This window comes from Humulus lupulus, chromosome X, assembly GCF_963169125.1.
Source record: "Humulus lupulus chromosome X, drHumLupu1.1, whole genome shotgun sequence".
Lineage (NCBI taxonomy): Eukaryota > Viridiplantae > Streptophyta > Magnoliopsida > Rosales > Cannabaceae > Humulus > Humulus lupulus.
The window spans coordinates 27,819,771-27,840,088 of record NC_084802.1 but is presented as its reverse complement, the minus strand read 5'-3'; the positions used below and the strand labels follow the sequence as shown (position 1 = coordinate 27,840,088).

The window sequence follows — 20,318 nt, the reverse complement described above, 5'->3', positions numbered from 1 at the left end:
TAATTAATTAAATAAAAAACTATTTTTTTAATTGTTAGCAAACAAAATTTTAGTAGATCCAAAATTTATTATTTTGGAAAACACTGTAAAACTAAATATTTTTTGAAGATGTCACAAACTTTTTAATTTTAAAAAAATAATAAATAAAATTGTTTTCAAAAGTTTAATTTTATTTTTATTATGTACAAAAATACTATAATTTTATTATTTGCAAAAATACCATCCTTGCTTTTCAAAATATTAATTTCGTGGTATGCTCTCCAAATGCATATATTTTCGTATTATTGCAATTATTCTCCCATAATCTTTTTGTTTTTATACTCTCAATATTACAAGAGAAATTATATTTCCTAAGATTTTTCTAAAAAAAGTTTCAATTAAAAATATATATATATATAAATATTTATAAAGAGAAATCACGTGCAAAGCACGAGACGATGAGTTAGGGCTTTTGACTCGCCGAGGCTCAGGACAGGAGCGAGTTTCCCTTCAAACCATCTCAAACCCAAAACCCAAAGCGAAACGAAGCGAAGTTTAGAGAGAGAGAGAGAGAGAGACAATGGCGCTGAGAGCAGCTGTACTTCGCCATATCCGACTACCCATTCAAACCCTATCCCTAACTGCTCGACCATTAGGGGCTTCCTCTTCTTCCACTCTTATTCGATGGATGTCATCGCACGACGATCATATCACCAAAGAGGAGGTCATCGATAGAGTCCTCTCCGTCATCAAGAGCTTCCCCAAAGTCGATCCTTCCAAGGTGGTATCATTCCCATTCTGTTTGTTTCTCGATGAAATTTTTGTTTTTGATATGCTGATTCATTCTCTAATTGAAATCGTTGGTTGCATATAGTTGGTCCCTTTTCCTTTGCTTTCATGGCTACCAAACATTTTTTAGTTTTGGGTGGTTCTGTGATTTGTGTGTGTATATTATATATCATGAGATTATTTTCGACTTTTGACATTGACATTTGACATTGATTTGGGTGTATTTTGCTTTGTTAATTTGGGGAAAGCACCATTCTTGGGAGGAAAAACGAGCTGAGATTTGGGAATATAGGTTGATGGGATCTAGTATTTGTATTGCTTTGAGTAACTTTGTAGTTTTTACTTTCATTTCCTAAATCTAGCACTGGAAGTCTGGAAATGCTTAGGGGCTGGAGAAGTTCATAGCAAAATCGAGGCAGACTTATAATTTTGACCCATTTATCATCTTTTGGTTTGAGTTACGTTTATAGTGAATTAGCTTGAAAAAGTTTTATACGACACTAGGAGTTGGCTTATGGAGTCATTTTATGTTGTTTTTGTATCTAATTTTATCTGTAATTACATTTTGCATTACAATTTTTTATATATATATATATATATATACAACTCTTTTCAATCTAGAAACCTAATCGATGAATGTGGAAGTAGATGTAGATTTGAATGTGGTGTTGTCACTTAAATTGGTCTATGATTAATAGATGACAATTTGGAACACTTTTTTTTTTTCTTGAATAGTTTGTTGAGTTCTGTGCTTATAGGATGATTGTTAGAAGCATTGTAAGAACAAGAACAGAGCACACTTCTGATATTGACTGACTGATTTATAAATTCAATTATTTTCATTCCCATAGAAGCTTTAGGATAACATTTGGGCTTACTGAATTATCTGCAATCATCAATAGGTATCTCCTGAGGTACATTTTCAGAAGGATTTAGGATTGGATAGCTTGGACAATGTGGAGATTGTAATGGCTTTGGAAGAGGAGTTCAAGTTGGAGATTCCAGACAAGGAAGCTGATAAGATAGACTCCTGTAATCTAGCCATTGAGTATATCTCTAACCATCCGATGGCAAGTTAATATTCTTCTGCGGCAGCTTTTTCTCTTTTTAAAAAGGAATTTACCTGCTCTAGCTTTGTTTCTTTTGTTCATTGGGTGTTTGTAGAAATTTGATCCATCTTTGTTGGAAAATAATCTGAATCTGGTTGAAAAAGAACAGTCATTCCAGAACTAAACTTCAATGTTTTTGCCATGCTTCAATTTTAAACTGTCATAGGACCCGGCTATATTATGTCATTATCTGGATTTGTTTGTGTTCCTCCTGTCCCTGTTTTAAAAACTCAACTATTTTTCTCATTTGGCTTGTTGCAAGTCACTAGTTTGGGTACACAGTGCATTACATGATATTATTATGCTGGACTGTTTCTTATATGGTTTTATTATTGGCACTATAAACCAATTTTTAAATAAAAAGATCAGCCTGGACTTTTAGGTATGAAGACTTTACTATTGTATTACTCTCATATGTTTGTGATAGATCATATTACTCGGAAAAACTTACAAGTGATATGGAATGGCATTCACTATTTGAATCGAAATTTGGAATGATCAACATATTGCAAAGATTATAACAACACCACTTCAATTAAGTGCATTACTTGTTTGAACTTTGTTTACAATAAGAGATTATATCATTTTTTTTTTACCTTCTATTTTTGTTAAATACCTGTCTGGACTCTACTTTTATAGACCTCATATTTTGGTATTATTTTCGGAATCCTCGGCTCTCAAATCCATATTCAGGTTTAGCACATGCTGCACGCATCAATTCAAAATAGAACATTAATTATGTTTTTTTTTTTTTTTTTTGAACAAAAGAAGAAATCTATTATTCAAAACCAACAGATACACAACTGAACAAAACAAAAGCTGCTAAAACAAAGAGAACAGCAGCTAAAGAAACAGCCGCTGAACTCAAAGAGAAGCAGCTACCAGCCCTCTACAGTATTGATCAAATAACTGTCCATTTTGCTAGCTCTAAGAAGACCCAAACCCAGGATTCTACATTTAACTACTTTCCTAATTTCAGAGCTAACACTATTGGTAGTATAGCAAGCTAATTCAAAAATACAATTGTTTCTGTTTTTCCAAATGAAGTACAAGGTAGCTGCAAGAACAGCATTGAGGATCTGATGCTGCAAGCCTCTTGTAGCAGAAAGGCACTAATCCTGGAGCTCCACCTGAGAAGTCGGCCACTTAAAGACCCCAAGCCAGCTGCTAATTTCCCCAAAAAGTCTTCGGGAAAAGAGACAGTCCAAAAAGAGGTGACTATGAGATTCTAAGACCAGGTCACAAACTGGGCAGAGAGATGATATGATAGGAATGAAGCGGCTCAAGTGATTTCTGGTCAGCAATTGAGAGTTAAAAATCTGCCAATAGATAAATCTATGCTTGGCCACAATGAGTTTGTTCCAAACCGTCTCTGCATATATAACTCTTTGAGCAGAAATCATAGACAAATAAAACTTCTTAACTCTAAACTTCCCTCCCTTTTCAGCAAGCTGCAATGAATGATAGTCAGTAGACTGCCTAACTTTGATAAGCTTCTTAAAGTACCAACTCATATCTTGCTTAAAAGGAATACTCCATATAGTATGATTTTTAAGATAAATGGAATTAATCCATTTAACCCAAAGACAATCTTGCTTACTAGAAGAGGCCCAAATATACTTAGCCATCACAGCTACATTCCACTTCTTACCTTCACGAAAGCCAATTCCACCCAAATTTTTCGGAAGGCACACCTTCTCCCAAGACGGGAGATGAAACTCACTCCTATTTCCTCTAGAACCCCACAGGAAATCGCGACAACATTTATCAATAGCAGCTGTAACTTTGGAAGGCAGAATGAAGATGCTCATCCAAAAGTTCCGAATACCAAGCAGCACTAAATGAATAAGTTGAGCCCGCCCTGCAAAGGAAAGGTTCCTACTCGCCCAGCAGTTAAGATTCTTATGCAATTTGTCCAAAATCACCCCACAATCAGCAGCCTTCCATTTAGTAGGCCTAAGATGAACACCTAAGTACTTCAGAGGGAAAGTACCTTCATCCATTTGCATAAGATCAAGAATCTTGAGTTTTGCTTCATCTTTAACACCACCAAAGAAGATATTAGATTTAGATTTATTCGCTGAGAGACCTGAAGAATCACAGAATCTCTTGAAGGCATCATGAATGAAACTCACCGAGTTGAAGTTACTTTGCAAAAAATGATCAAATCATCTGCAAAGCAAATGTTAGTTAATCTAAGCTGCTTGCACAAAGGGTGGAATCCGAAACCTTTTTTACTAGCGTTATGAGCCAAAAGTCTAGTTAGGTACTCCATTATTAACACAAATAACAGAGGCGATATTGGGTCACCTTGACGAAGACCTTTTTCCCCTTTAAACGACCCCTGAATCCTACCATTCATTAGGAGGCTGTAACTCGTACCTTTAAGACAAATCATGATCCAATTAATGAATTTAGAAGGGAAACAGAGACTCTTAAGCAACTTCTCCACAAAGAGCCAATCAACAGTATCATAGGCCTTGCTGAGATCAATCTTCATAATGCACCGAGCTGAAATATTCTTCCTTGTATACCCTTTTAAGAGGTCCTGGAAAATCATGATATTATGAGCAAGGTTCCTATTCTTTATAAAGGCCCCTTGGTTGCTATGAACTAAGAAAGGAAGCACCTCCGAAATCCTAGTACACAGTAACTTCGAAATACACTTATAAAGGGTATTACAACATGCAATTGGCCTGTAATCACTTGCAGATTTAGGGTCAGCTACCTTAGGGATGAGAGAGATCACCGTTTCATTCAAGGACTTAGGCAAGAAACCATCCTGGAAAAAGCCTAAGACAGCATGAGATATTTCATCTCCAATGATACCCCAAAGACCCTTGAAAAAACCTGAACCAAAACCATCCAATCCAGGACTTTTAGAGGAATGAATGCTAAACATAGCCTTTTTAACATCTCTCTTACTAAAAGGTCTTAATAATCTCACTTGTTGCTCCACTGAAAGATTATTACCCTGGTTCATACACTCTAGATCCAGCTCCATGGTAGCCGAACTCCTCCTCCCCATAAATTGCTCAAAATGGGACAAGAAATGATTGACAACTTGCCCATAGTCATCTTCAGTTTTGTCACCAGAAACAAAGGAAGTGATTCTGTTTTCAAGCCTTCTTTTCCTCATAACAACATGAAAGTACTTTGAATTCTCATCACTAAAGACCACCCATTTAACCTTACTCTGTTGCTTAAGGAAACAGGAATATCGCTTCTGCTTGATAAAGAAACACTGCTGAGCTTGACTAACGGCTGACTGCATAGAGTGGTCAGAAGGATTTGTTGCTAAGGCCTCCTGAACCAAACTAAGCTCCTCCTTGGCAAGCTTATAATCCAACACAACATTACCTACCTCCTCCCTGTTAAAACGCTTCAGTACATGCTTCACTCTCAACAATTTCTTAACTAGCTGATTCAGACCCCCCACCAGACCAGACGAAGAAAACTAGCTACCCAAGACTGCCTCTTTCAATCTACTGTAATGGAGCCAGTGATTGCAAAATCTAAATGGCTTGATACCAACTTTGTTAACCTCCTGGTTTTTGATAATACAGAAACTGTGATCAGAGACAAAATCCCATTTAAAACAAGCTTCTGTCTTAGGAAATAATTCCAGCCAAGCATCATTAGTAAACACCCTATCAAGTTTAGAAAAGATCCGGTCTCCCAAATCTTGCTTATTGGACCACGTATAGTGCGCACTAGAGCAATGAAATTCTTCCACTTGGCCTAAAGCCAGCCAATCTTGAGCATCAACAATGTCTTTAGCTAAAATCTGACGCCCTCCATTCCTATCCTGAAAGCTAAACATAGCATTGAAGTCCCCGAAAATGATCCAAGGACAGTTCGGATGCCCAATGTTAGCAAGATTGTCCCAAAGAGATTTCCTATCTACCATAGAGTTGCTTCCATACACTACCGTAGCAAGGAACATATCCTTTTGCCCATTGACTTTGACTCTACAATGGACAAGTTGGGGGTCCTCAAATAAGATATCAACCTGCACAAATTTAGCTTGCCATATAATCAATATCCTTCCAGAAATAATGGAACTAGAAAAGTAGTCCCAATTGTGACAATTATTCCCAAAAACTTCGTGAATCTTCTCATGTTTCACCTTTGTTTCAAAAAAAGCTCCAAACCCAACCTTATTCTCCTTACAAACATCTAAAATAGCCTTTTGCTTTTCTTTTTTATTCATACCCCTCACATTCCACCCTATCAAATTACACACTTCCATCAAGCTAAGGAGGAAAAATTAGTAACCATAGTCCCACCCCCTGTTTCCTATAAAACAGCATAGCCATTACTAACATTAGCTTTGCTAGGATCTACCACTGTCTTGTTAAGATAAGCCACAACCTGTTTAGACCCACGTCTTTTAGGAGTAGACCAGGCACCACCAGTGTCCGTTTTACTAGTTCCAACTAGCTGAGTAGATCTATGTAAACTTTGTTCTTTACTACTCACCTTCGACTCAAGACCCTTACATAATGACTCATCCCTTCCTTCCTTATCCGGAACTGCACTAAATGGCTCACTGTGAACTAAACTAGCAGCACCTGGATCTTGCTGTTTAGCACTTTCAATACCATTATCAACTTGCTCAGATTTGTCTCCTTTAATATCAGCTGTTTTCTTCATCCAAATACCTCCTTTCCCCTTGTTACAGTCAGCCACTATATGCCCTAATTGAGCACAAGCAGCACACTTAGATGGGAGCCATTCATACTCAACCAATTGCTCAACTAACTGACCTCGTTCATTGATAAAAGCAATGCTCTTAGGAGGATGATCCGAAATCTCCATGTCAACCAATACCCGGGCATATTTCACCATATCTCTGCTCTGAGTCACCTTGTCCACCATAATAGGTTTGCCAATAGTACTCACCAGAGCACTGAGGCTCTTCTTACCCCAATATTGCAATCCCAATCCATTCAAGCGAATCCAAACCGGGACAGATTTGACCATTCTAACCGAATCCAAATCTGTAGTCCAAGGGCGAAGAACAACTGGTTTTCTGTCAAAGTGAATAACCCCTGTTTCCAAAATCAGGTCTCTAGTGGCCTCATCCCTGAAGTTAGCTAGAGTAAAGCCAGAGTGCATACGCACTATCTTTTCAATCCCCAGATTTCCCCAAATTCGTTTGATGAAACCCTCAAATACTCGAAAAGGAGGGTTGGCACCTAGAACAATACAGACAATGGCATTCCTCCAAAATGACGCCTCAACCTCCACCTCTTCCAGATCAAGCCTAGCTACAACCTGGTCACCAACTTTCATAGGTTCAGAAAAATCCAGTCTAGTCGAAGGAGTGAGTACCTGGTTCGATTTGAATTTGCTCCAAACTTCTTTAGCAGAGTTCTGAAAGTCTTTACCCTCAACCTCCTCCGCCCAATTCACTGCTCGGGATGTAGATCGAATTGAACACCCTTCATCAACCTCCTCAACTCCACGGTCAGACTCTAACTCTGCACAAGGTTCATGAAATTCCTCCACATTGATCGTCTCAAACGTCGCTTCAACATTCGAAGAGAGAACCTCCACTGTAGACTCATCGGAAACCACCGCCGGCTTCGATATAACTTTCCTCCTCCGACCCATGGGAAGAGAGAGAGAAATATCACACGCCCTTTACTTACAAATTTAGTTTTTAACATTAATTATGTTTAATTATACCTAATAGAGTTATTTTATTTTTATGACTTTTATTTACTATTTTAATCAAACATAGAATATAGAACGTCATTTGTTGGGGTGTGCTAGAGAGAATAAGGAGGAAAGACAATTTGCTTTCATCATTCCCATCACCAAAAGTTGAAAATTACTTGATGCAAAAGTTTTCACTCTAATTTTTTATTTTATATAGCTTATTTGCTACTTTATTGTTTTTGTCTTTTAGCTTATTTTGTGAATTATTTACATAATAGAACTTTATTTTGTTCTCTCTTCAAGGATTCCTCACTTTGATACCACTTTGATGGAGAATAGTTGTGGATTGAAGGAGTGTTATAGCTTAATCGATGCATTTTGCTATTTGAGTTTTATTGACTGTACAAAACCAATTGGTCTTAATTGGTTCAGGAGCTTTTATCCAAGGTTTTGAAAGGCGAAATCATGAGTCGAGTCGTTTTCTCTTAGCACCATGAGGCGTAAGTCTCGAAACGTACTCCTCAACAGTAACAACAAGTAATATTAAAAAATATCATGAAATATCATAAAATTCATAGAATTCATAACAAACTGATAATTCATTATTAAAGTCATAAAAGTACTACTTATAAGTCTTACAATTATAGATGAAATGTATTAAATTATTAAATTATTAGGAGGTGAAAAAAAATGAGATGATGAGGAGAGAGATTGCGTGAGAATGAGAGGGATGAAGTGAGAAGGAGAGGGATGAAGAGAGAGTTTGTGAGGGAGAGCTAAGATGAGATAAGAGAGTTGCTGCTGCCGTGAGAAAGAGAGATGAGAGAGGAGAGCTGTTGTCATGACTTCCTATGCTGAGGGGAGGGAGAATGTTGTGAGGAGATGTTATAGAAGAATTAGAGAAATGAATTTAGAATTTTCTATTCCCATTTTATTTACTAAAAATATATTAAAACAATGTCCAAAATTAAGTTCATTTAACTTATTTTAAAGTGCAAAAAAACCACATAAAAACAATTAAAAAAAGACCCACGTGGAGCACAATAAAAAAAAAAAAAAAAAGATGAGGTATGCGCCTCATATGCCTTGTTACATTTCGCCTCAGAGGCGTGCGCCCCAAGTCCGTCTCATCAGCGTGAGGCGTGCTACTGCCACCCTATAAGGCGTAGCCTCAGACACTATTTTAAAACCATGCTTCTATCATTTTAGGAATTTTTACATAATAGAACTTTATTCTGTTCTCTATGCAAGGATTCTTGACCTAAACTAACTTAACCAATCCAAAACAGTCATTAACAGAATTAGTTAGAAGTAATTAACTAATGCTAAGATAAGTACTGTCATTTATGTTTGTTTTCAATTTATGTTGGCTAGCTGGTTTGCTTAATTGTAGTTTTGGGTACTTTCTTAGTTAGTTTGACTCCGTGGCTGTTGTTGAAGTCTTTGTCCAGGATCTTTGCGATGTTTCATCACTAATATATCTTGGCGTCAAGTGTCGAAATAAAGTTCTATTAGTAAATGGTTTCCAAAATGACAAAAGCTACCAAATGGTTTTGTACGTTTAAGCTAAAAGACAAAAACAATAAAGTAACAAATAAGCTATATAAAATAAAAGATCAGTGAAAGGTCCTGCGTTATTACTATCAATTTCATGGAGTTATAAACTAATATCTTATTCAATCATAAACACTACCAATCTTATGGCTTTAACACATCTTGCTTTATTATTCCAAACAAAGATTTTTTTTTATGAGTTGATGAAAATGGAAGTTTTTTTATTAGAACTTAAACCCAGTTGAATCTCACCCAACCCACACGTCTGATAGGTAATGATTTGTAACTTCTAAAATACACTACCATAACAATACAACTTTCACAGCTCTAACAATTTTCTTTTCAACTTTTGGACCTGTGTTTAACACCGGTGAGCCCCGATAAAGGAAATATTATTTTTCAAGTCTTTAGTGTCTATCTTACCTCTTAATGGTAGAGCCTAGAGATCAGCTAATGCATTTGAATTGGAAAAGAATCAAGTCAAATACTTTAGCAACTTTAACGACATATATTCACCATTGTGTGCAAATGTGCTAAAACTTCTTTCAGCACACATCCCGAAAGGTGACCACAAAAAATAACGAGGCATAGATTGGTAGTATAAATAAAAGATGAAACAAGAAAATGTTCTACCAAGACTTAATTTTGTTAAAGTAATATATTTACTCCTGAAAAAGCCACCCAACGCTTAATACATGACTCATTAAACGTTATTAGTTTACTTAAGTCAGTTTGCTCTCGTCTATGTCCTCTTGTTGGAAGATATGTTCACAAGTTAATTACAATCGTAATATTGTGCAGAAATTAACATTCGAAACAGCAATGCATTCTCTTCAAGCACTTCCGCATAGTCCATGCTCAGCCGCAGCAGGAGCCACAGGCAGGTAAAGAACCTGGTAGTTGAGCATAAACACGTTTTGATTTAGAGGGTCAAAGATCAGAACACATTTTAACGAAAGAAAGAAAACTAAAGTTGAAACAAGCTCATGATGAACTTACTATGGTCAGGCCCTCGAACACTATCCAATCCACGAACATTGTCAAGCCCACCTCGAGGCCCGCGTGGACCACCACCACCACCATATGGTCCTCCCCCAGGACCTCCAGGACCACCACCATCCCATTTTTTTCCAGAAGCAGAGCCTTTTCTGTAGGCATCCGACTTTTCCATCTATCATATAAAAGTCAAGAAAATATAAGTAGCTTCTCATTACAAAGAAAAAAAATCATAAAGAATTGTGATAAAGATTTTACCGAAAACATGGTTGAGAAGAACACGCCTATGAAGTTTACAATGGACCAGAAAAAATCAGTTACTGTCTTGAGCCTCCATATCGATCGCTTTGATTTCACAACGCCTACAGAATAATGTAAAGTTAGTTAATCCTTTCACCATTTCAGCTCACAAAACAATAAGGAAAAATTCAAGACAACATACAATGCATGACATTTTTCTTGAATACATCAAATGCACATATCTCACTAATACACAGAAACCACTCTTTCTAATTTGCTAATCCAAAGTAAGGCAGATGGAAACAAATATTAATTCAATATAATTGATACAAAAGGATGAAGTTCAAAAACAAATGGGTAGCATCATAAAACAAAACTTAGAAACTTGAGTTTTAAATCAGGTAAAAAAAATTGCAATTTGTTTCTAAAAATTACCGGAGTACCAATAACCAAATTTATGTGAATGTTCTTTAAGAAAATCTATAAAGGATGCTTCACACACTAGACTTAGATCAGATAATTGGCCCTATTTAGCTCAATGTGAATAGACATGAAAGAGCTCAAAGTTAGAGTAAATAACGTCCATATTAAAAATTAAGGCACATTCAGTTAAGGATGGGATAGGATAGAAAAAGAGTAACACCATAAAATTTAAAAGGAGATATTGTAAAATAAAGGGACAGAACATCATCAACATTTTACGTATAATGTACAACTGGAAACAATTTGCAGAGAAAGGATAAAATAAACTCATAATAAATACAATACATACAAACATGGTAAACTAATCTAGGAATTGTATTGTATTCATCCTAATTTTCTGTATTGAATATGTTTGTACGAGCGGGATTTATTACTGACAATTACAGATGAAAATAAAACAATTTCAACCAGAAGTGTCGACAGAAATTAACTTGTATTACTTGAATAATATAAAATGAAAATAATTTGTAAACATGAAGTCCGGGTATAAACATATTCAATACAGAATTAGAATGAAAACACCACAATTGATTCGTGATCACTAGCCCAATAGAACTTAATGATAAAAAAGCATTAAAAAAAGGGCATAATACAAACAAAAGAATTAACACTAACATCCAGATCTTTCAACCACAAAACACACATTAATCAATTGTTCTCTGGTCATGTTTGGATATTGAAATCACTTTATCCAATTGAGAAACTTAGAATAACATTGTCAAGCTCAGTCATCTCTCCTCACATATCATATATGTATGATAAAATATTGCAAATAAGCAACTCTATGCCTCTAATTTTCTCACGACTCGAACATTCCTTCGGTATTTCTCTTATTCTCATCGGTCTTCTAACATAAGACTACTCAAATAACACCAAATAAATCAAATTTAGCATCAACGAGCTCTGAATTCTATAATAATGAAATTCGAACCAACATAAAAGCATCATCAAAATTTTACCATGTTGAATAGAAAAAGAAAATTCGAGGTCTTCTTCATACGTGGAAATTTAACCACACCCAAAATTTAAATTTAACATTCAAAGATTTGGTAAGTGTATGCAATAAAAAATGCACTGAGCATACAGATCGAATTACATAAACCAAAAACCACAAATTCCGAACTGCTACAGGAATGATGACACAATCAAACGATACGAGACAAGAGATTATGACCCTAATCTGGGAAACAGAAAACCCAAAACCATAATTTCTAATAGCATAAATGTGATTCAAAATAATAATCAGGCATATAATTCAATCGCCGATGATTAGAAAGAGAGATTGCGAACCTCGTTCAACGTAAGCCATGGTGATTCTCCAAAGTCTTCTGGGTCTCTCTTAACCGAATAAGCGTGTAGTTTCACTTTAAATATGGAAAAAAAATTCTCCCTTTTAAGCCAGCTGTTAATCGTTTTCCTATGTGGCCCGGACTACGTGTTCTTTTGTCTCTGATTGGCTATTTTGTTCCATGTCAACAACATTACACTTAGACATATAGTTTTAACAGGTTTTTTTTTTTTTTTTTAAATTGAACTAAAAAGCTTAAAAAAGGAGGGAAACAATCAGAATTACAAAGGGGCACCACTGGTGCCCAACACCACAAGAAGGTGATATACGGTACAATTCAATATTATGTCTCACATATTTGAATTTAATAAGTATTATGGGGTATCGCTAACCAACCATGAGGTGTCATCTCATGTGATACTGGGTACCATAAGGTGCCAAATAGCTACACTCTGGACACGATGGAGGATCACAATTTTTTTAACATACATTATTTCAGACGAAAATACCTTGAAAATAATAATTTCATTGATTAAGAGGTAAATCTTCATCTACCCTAATGGTCATTGTTATACCAAAAATTTAGCATTTCCACGTGGCAGGCCGTGAAGTGATGACATGTCAAGATAAAGTGTCGGGACATAATGGTCACCACTAGCCGTCGTGAGGAGTGGCCCTCACCACTTCCCTAATACTCAAGAAGATGCAGGACTCGCCAGAGCGAGCCTATTTCTCCCATCGCGAGAAGCCAAATGATCCCCAAGTGGTCACGCCAACACCAATCATAAGAAGAAAATGGCCCTAGCCAATCGCACTAGCCAGACGCACAAGTCGAACAGACACACATCATAAGGATCTGCTGAGGTCGCCATCAGCCATAGCTGATCCCCGAGGCCCTCGCCGCTAGCCGATGGCCCTCGCCACTCGAACCTCCTTTCGCACCAAAGTGCGCCTTCAATCATTAAATGAACAAGATACGTCAGATTACCATTTTTGCTGAGACACAAACCTGTCTCCAGCCAAGTGTACCAAGATTTAGCCTGATTGGGAAACAAGGTGCCACCGTCAGCCTTTCCCATCTCCACGGCTGTAAATAATGCAAATCAAACTGTACCAAAAGATAACGATCCAGAGAGAGAAAAACAAGTCAGTAACTGTTCATTTTCAGAGAGAGTTCCTACTCTCCATTACTGTAGCTGCCCCAAGAACAAGATCAACATCAGCTTGTTCTTGCGGGTTTAAAGTTCATAAATAATACTGACTAAAGTGGACGTAGGTCATCTTTTTTGGATCGAACTACTATAAATCTTTGTCTCATTCACTTATTTATCTTTTCTTTAGCTCACTATTCATCATTAAGATCTGCTCTAAGATATTATACACAAAACAACTCTTCATTTATTGCTCTGTGCAAGTTGACGAAAAAATGAGTCAACATTCATACTTCATACATTTAATATTCTTAAACGGTGAAAAAAGGTAGTAACCTCATCTTGAAACCTAAAATATCTCGAAACCTATATTTGTCACAATGTTGAGCTACTAGAATCCCCTCACGGGAACATAGTGACAAGGGCCAAACTTGACCAAGTGAATGAAACAACATACTACAAGATAAATGGTTCACAATACCACCTTATACAATGGTCAACACCCACCCACACAAGGGGAATTTATTAACAAAATAAAAAACAAAAAAAGACGCCAAACAAAAAAAAAACGCTACAGATTTGAAAGAGCCATCATGCCGCATTTCACAATCCCGACCCACCACGAACTAACCAGCCATTCTGTCGGAGCCATTAAACACAGCCACCCTTAAATCCTGATCACAACCCCATGTTAAAAGAAATCCATCCACCAAAGGAGGCCCTCGTCCCACCAAAGCCTGATGAAAACAAAGATCCCCATTGCAACTACTCATATTGTCAGCGAAAGAACCCGTACCCCCAACAACCCTGCCGGAAAACCAAGAGCCTCACCAATCCCAATCACCCAAAGAGAAGGCCACATAACAACATGAGATTGAAAAGAAAATTTTGCATAGAGACATCATCATCACCAGCCATAGCCACACCCATCAGTAAGAAACCAAAGTGTCGTCCTCTTTCAGCCATGACATAGATAGAGTGACTGTGCCACCTAGCCGAGAAAATAAAATAATGAAAAACAAATAAACCCTAGATGAAAAAGGCTCATGAGATAAAGGATCGAATATATTCAAAATGCCCAAGCTCTTATAAGTACCTAAATTAATTTTTGGTTTATTAGGATTTTTGCCACATAAATTATTCACAATGGTGAATGTTACACCAAAATTTCGAGAATAAAAATTATGGTCTCGAAAGACAGGCTCGTAAAGTGTAAGCTCGAAATAAGCAAATTAGTCATGTGATCAGCATTAATGAGAATTGAGTTTGACAGTATCGCTCAATATTAAACTGACGACGTCGTAATTGGTGAGCTCGGAACCATGTGGTCCCGAAGATGTTTCGAAGTTACAAGTCAAGCTCTAAGCTACAATGACAAGGGTTCAACACTTGTCTAATTTTCCTGGTCTATTTTTATTAGCATCAGTCGAGAAGGTTCGAGCCTGAGCATTGCGAGCTCGGAGAAGACGATCTCGATAAAGTCACTTGTTAAGACCATGACAAGCCGAGGTAGCGAGCTCGTGATGGTTTGTCGATCCTAAAGATATGTAAGTCAAATGTTCGAGATCGATAATTTAGTGTGAATACGGTTACTGTTTGAAAATCCATTGTAATGCCCCGAATACTCCGATGTGGTTTAATGGCATGATTAGTAGGCCGGGAGGGCCATAACTGTTTAATTATGCCATTAAATGATAATATGCATGTTTATGTGAATTATATTATAATATGATGTTATATGCATGCATATGGGTCCACATTTGAATATTATGATATTTTGATAATTTGGTCCGTTAAGGGTATATTTGTATATTTGGGTGCATATTGTGATTTGTGAATGAGAATCCATTATTATGGAGATATTGTTAGGTTCATTTTAGGTTTGTTTTAGAGATCGTTTTAAGTTGTGTTTTTAGTTATTTAGGATTGTTTAGTGCAGATTTATGCTTGTTTTCTTTTTGTTTCAGGTTTTAATGGTCAATTACATAATATGGAGTGAAATGAGAAGAAACATGTTAAATATGATAAATACGATGGATTTTGTGTTGATTGTGGAGTTTCAAGACATTATGTGTGAAAAATAATACATTGAAGATGCTCAACACACGTCATTTATGCTCTATAACGCAAGTCTGAAACTTCAAGCCGCATTTTTACCATGATATATTCACTTTCTGGAAATACTTCTAGAAATAGAAGTTGTATATATTTCTCTTAGCTTTCCATATCTTTTTGAATCATTCAATTCGGAGTTATAGCGAAGGCGTTATGATCAAAATACGATAAGCTAGGGGTGAGCACGGTGTGGTTTGGGCGGTTTGAACGCTTTTTAATACACCACGCCACAAGTGCGGTTTAGTAACTAGAACACACCATGCGGTGTGATTTGGTTGCACCAAACCGACCAAACCAAACCATTTTTTGCGGTGTGGTTTGGGCGGTTTTCCACGGTCTGTGTTAAAAAATATGCCATAACAAAATTTAAATTTTTTAAAAAATACTAAATCCTTAGTTCATAACAAATCATTAATAAGTTCTAAACAACATCACAAGTTATCAATTAAGTTTAGTGAAACACAAAAAAAATATACAAGTCTCCCATATTGGGTAACTATAAAAAATGGTATATATGTAAAGTTTATTTTTTTTAATATATTTGTAAGTATGCGGAGCGGTGCGGTGCAAACCAAAATTTCACACCGCCAAACCGCGCACCGCACCGCACCACGCGGTTTAGCTAAAATACAAACCATACCGAACCATTACATTTTTGACACCGCGGTTTGCGGTGTAATATGGTGCGGTGCGGTCGGTCACCGCGGTTTGTCGGTTTAGATGCTCACCCCTACGATAAGCTGACGCTGCACGCTGTTCGAACCGAGTTTTGTCGATTCTGACTTTAGCGCTACAGCGCCGTAATAAGAGCGCTACAGCGCTAGTGCACCAGATTTTGAGGTATTTTGTCACTGTTAATAGCGCTACAGCGCTCCAGAAGTAGCGCTACAGCGCTAGAGACGCGATTTTCACAGATTTGATCATTTTTTGATGGGCAATTTGGTCCTTTCACTTGGAATTTGGTAGGGATTTTTGGAGAAACATAGGGTGCGACTGAAGTAGGTCTGAACAGATAACAACGGCTGGAGTAAGAACACCATATTGGAGGATTCGTCCCTGAGTTTTTCATCTTTTTCTGTTAATTTTCATGTTTGTAATTGAACTATTATATGGCTAGAATGAATATCATAGGCTAAATTCTCTTTTAGGGCTTTTATGTGAATCTTTTAGAAACCCTTGTTATGGTTTAATGCAAAATTGATATTCTTCTTCATCTCTTTCAATTCCTTGCAATCTATGTTAATTGTGCGATTATTGATTGATCACCTCTAATTGCTATTTTATGAATCAAATTGAAATCTGAAAAGTGAAATTTGATATGCTTTGATTGTTTGGATGCAAATTTAATTTAGAACGAAAGTATCTAGATTATTTGCCTATTTTCTGAGTTGCGTGGCTAATGCCTTCTACATGATTCAACTTACCATAGAAATATTGGAAGTTGTCATTTAGATTGAATTTCATAAGACTTGACCAGATTATGAATTGTTGTTGCAACTTATTCTTGAATAGGGAGAAGGGGATATAGATGCTTGCATTAGGAAATAACAGGGTGGAAAAATAGAGGATCATAATTGTCCTAATTGTATTTTCTTTGTTAATTTGTTTAATTCTTCATTGCGCTTCGTTAGTATTTTTCTTAGTTTAAAATCTCTGATAATTATTTCATCAAATAGAATTAAAGGATTAATTGATTGGTAATTGATAATTCAGTCCTTGAGGACGATACTTGGTTTTTACCATTTTTATTACGAATTGCGACTGTGTGCACTTGCATAGCATATAAATTTCGCAACAGATATATTCGAGCTATTCAGCATGAGACGGTCCTATATAATGGATTAGCGATTTTGTCATAACGGGGTCAATTATTGGGTAGTAAGAATGTTTATTTGATGATAAATTGGGAGTTATTGAGATCAGGATGAGATTCTGGAAGTTTTGACTATAATGTCCCCGGGGAGGTTTTTGGGACCCTGAGCACTAGGTTTTATTTGAGGTTACTTAAGCTTGAAGTAGCTTTTCAGATAGAACGTACATTAGAAAACTTCTCGTTCTCTTCCCGTAGTTCATTTTTACTGTTTGAAGCCTTTTCGAAGAAATCTCGAGTTCTAGGAGTTGGAATCAAGCGAGGATTGAGGCATAGCGATCCTAGGAAATATTAGAAGCTTCTTGACCAAAGGATTTGATGAGAAACAACCTAATCAAAGGTAATCTAAGTTTAAAGTTTTGAGTTTTTAGAGTTTCTAAGCTTTGAATTGGATTTTGTGAATCGTTGAGTTTTTGGCTTGATTGAACCTTGGATTTTGATGGTTTTGGACCATTGGAAAGCTTAGGAACTTTGATTTGATGATTTGGTAATGTTTAGGCATGATTTTGGAGGCTTTGGGATGTTGGAGGACAAGTTTGGGCGTGTTATGGGTTAGGCACCGCGGCCCTGTTCTTGGGGTGTCGGGGCCCTAGCTCGAAGAAGCAGGTGGCTGAGTTTGCCCTTGCTGGGCGCCGCGGCCCTTGATGTAGGGCGCCGCGACCCTTGTTTCAGAGTTGGCTGGGGGCCGCAGCCCAAGGTGCCAGGGCCGCAACCCTTGAGTAGGGTTGAGCTCGTTTGTGTGTTTTGACCCCGGGAACATAGTTTTAGGCCTCGAGATTGTTCCTACTACTTGGATTAGTTTGGATTGATGTCCCGGAGGCTAGATATTGGTTCAGGAACCTATGTTGATCATTTTTTATTGATGATGTCCTGTGTTTGGTTATGACTAGGTGACTGCTAAAGGACTAAAAGTTGATCGTTCTCTGAGGTCGTTCCTTTATTCATTCTAGCTCGAATCTGAGGTAAGAAAACTGCACCCTGTGTATATGTGACATGCGTGATTGTCATTGAGGCATGTTGATTGATAAATGTGGACATGGATTACATATTAAATGCTAGTGAATGTTGTTTACTTGTATATGACACTGACTAGTCAGGGACACTGACCTAAGAGTCAGAAACGGCATAAGCGTCCTGAACGCAGGGCCGAATGAAGATTAGATCTAATCGATATCAGCATTGAATGGCTCTAAGGCATTAATGCTGGACCGACCCTAAGGTCGATGAACTCATAAGTGCTTGGCTAGTCTAAGACTAGTTACTCAGAGCCAGGGCCTAAGGCCCAGGTGACCGCTTGTCACATGGCTAGGGAACGATGTTCCAGGGTTATGACTCTACGGTCATGAGGAAGGTTATGTTGGTGACCAGTCACCATGCACCTATCCTGTTTAAACTAATGAAAGGTTCACTTATCTGTTAAGCCCCGGTGACCCTATCGTCACAAGGATGAAGAGAGCTATTCCCAATTTAGTGACTTTTGCGACTGTCACCTATTTGTTTTGGACTAATAGTCCTGAATGATTATTATGATCATTGTTGATATTATATCATGCTATATTGTGTTTTCTTGCTGGGCCTTGGCTCATGGGTGCTATGTGGTGCAGGTAAAGGGAAAGAAAAGCTCACTCAGCCTTAAATGGAGAGCTTAGGTGGTGATGTGTACATATGCGGCTGCTTGACCACCACGGCCAAGGAGTTCTCAGAGGAACTGGGGGGTTTACCCTATTTTGCCGCTTAGGTCAGCGGGTTTGTAAATTTGAAACAATAATGACCATTTTGTACTATAAACAACTTGTAAATGTTTTGAATAACTCACGAGCAGTTTATATACTTAATGAAATATATCCTTTCCTTTTTATTGTTTTCAACCTTAACCTGTTAATAACACTTAGAGCACGTTTTTAACCAAAGGACTCGGGTAGCGGGTCAAATTTCTGGTTCACCGTAACTGTTCTGGGGTAACTAGGGTGTTACAACTTGGTATCTAAGCATGCCAAGGTTAGGGTTCTTGCAGACCAGCTGGACATGTACACACATCACTGAAGTCAAGCTCGACTCATGGTTTGATAACTATTTATGTAGTTATATGTATAACTGCATAAATGTGGTATATATGCTTTACCTGTATGCATGAGACACCATGTTAAACCTATGCCTTGAATTATTATGTCCTCAACAAGAGTGTGCTAATTAGTACTGAGATTGCTGGAAGATACTTATAAGTATGATTGATTGTGAATTATTATGTGATACATGCTGAGTGCTAAATGCTATAAACATGTATCTGCCTGTATATATTGTATGACTGTGGAATGTGATAATTGGCTGCTTGTTCTTGGACCGTAAGGCGGCAAGAGGTTTAGTTATTACTACCTGACTGTCCGTATTGATCAATATTTCAGCAAGGTATCAGATAAGAATGAATCCAGGGCAGACAGATACTTCAGCTGGCCAGAGTGATCAGGGCCAGAATAATAATAATAGCCAGGGTCAAGAAAATGACCAGTCACAGATTCCACAGCCAGCTCCTGTAAACTGGCAACATATAGTGAGTGATCTGCAGGCTACAATATTAAGACAGGGAGAAGAGCTTCGTCTCCTGAAACAACAGCAAGTGCTTGCAGTGGCCAGTGTATCAGAGGCACCTCCTGTGTCGGTGCCAGCAACTAGACAGCTGCCTAAGGTTGGAAATGAGCGGGAGCCTCTCTATGAAAGGTTCAGGAAGCAACAAGCTCCAGTATTTAAGGGCAGTGCAGATCCTGCCAAAGCAGAGCAGTGGAGGAGTATGATTACCATTATCCTTGACTTTATGAGGGTATCTGGTAATGAGAGGGTGGCCTGTGCCACTTATATGTTTAGGGAGGATGCCCGGATTTGGTGGGAAGTGATTACCCAGACCAAGAATGTTAATGCTCTGACTTGGGAAGAGTTTCAAACTTTGTTTAATGAAAAATATTATAATGATGCTATCAGGGCGGCAAAGGCCGATGAGTTCATTAGGCTACTTCAGGGGAACTTATCAGTCACTGAGTATGACTTGAAGTTTGATCGTTTGGCAAAGTTTGCCATGGAGTTGG

General features: G+C 37.5%; 3 protein-coding genes across 3 annotated transcripts; 1 reads left to right on the top strand and 2 right to left on the bottom strand.

The window, feature by feature from the left end:
• The first annotated feature begins 477 nt into the window (after positions 1-477).
• LOC133803640 (acyl carrier protein 1, mitochondrial) lies at positions 478-2,123 on the top strand. The gene is made up of 2 exons (XM_062241741.1): positions 478-760; positions 1,671-2,123. The coding sequence occupies exons 1-2, from the start codon at positions 560-562 to the stop codon at positions 1,845-1,847; spliced, it is 378 nt and encodes a 125-aa protein (XP_062097725.1). The 5' UTR covers positions 478-559; the 3' UTR covers positions 1,848-2,123.
• A 532-nt stretch (positions 2,124-2,655) lies between these two features.
• LOC133805659 (uncharacterized) lies at positions 2,656-6,090 on the bottom strand. The gene is made up of 4 exons (XM_062243828.1): positions 5,413-6,090; positions 4,260-5,298; positions 3,245-3,966; positions 2,656-2,766 (listed from the first exon to the last, which is right to left on the bottom strand). Exons 1-4 carry the CDS (start codon positions 6,088-6,090, stop codon positions 2,656-2,658), a joined length of 2,550 nt encoding a protein of 849 aa, XP_062099812.1.
• Positions 6,091-9,723: 3,633 nt separating this feature from the next.
• LOC133803619 (uncharacterized) lies at positions 9,724-12,247 on the bottom strand. Its single transcript, XM_062241721.1, has 4 exons — positions 12,108-12,247; positions 10,353-10,456; positions 10,098-10,269; positions 9,724-9,991 (listed from the first exon to the last, which is right to left on the bottom strand). The coding sequence occupies exons 1-4, from the start codon at positions 12,124-12,126 to the stop codon at positions 9,957-9,959; spliced, it is 330 nt and encodes a 109-aa protein (XP_062097705.1). The 5' UTR covers positions 12,127-12,247; the 3' UTR covers positions 9,724-9,956.
• Between the last annotated feature and the right edge of the window lie 8,071 nt (positions 12,248-20,318).

Coding starts and splice junctions, on each gene's coding strand:
- LOC133803640 (XM_062241741.1), top strand. CDS start 560: ATGGCGCTGAGAGCAGCTGTACTTCGCCATATCCGACTACCCATTCAA. Junction 761..1,670: donor CCAAAGTCGATCCTTCCAAG/GTGGTATCATTC, acceptor AATCATCAATAG/GTATCTCCTGAGGTACATTT.
- LOC133805659 (XM_062243828.1), bottom strand. CDS start 6,090: ATGAATAAAAAAGAAAAGCAAAAGGCTATTTTAGATGTTTGTAAGGAG. Junction 5,299..5,412: donor AAAACCAGGAGGTTAACAAA/GTTGGTATCAAG, acceptor GGTCTGAATCAG/CTAGTTAAGAAATTGTTGAG. Junction 2,767..3,244: donor GAGTTATATATGCAGAGACG/GTTTGGAACAAA, acceptor TCAATACTGTAG/AGGGCTGGTAGCTGCTTCTC.
- LOC133803619 (XM_062241721.1), bottom strand. Junction 10,270..10,352: donor TCTTCTCAACCATGTTTTCG/GTAAAATCTTTA, acceptor TTTATATGATAG/ATGGAAAAGTCGGATGCCTA. Junction 9,992..10,097: donor TGTTCGAGGGCCTGACCATA/GTAAGTTCATCA, acceptor CTCAACTACCAG/GTTCTTTACCTGCCTGTGGC.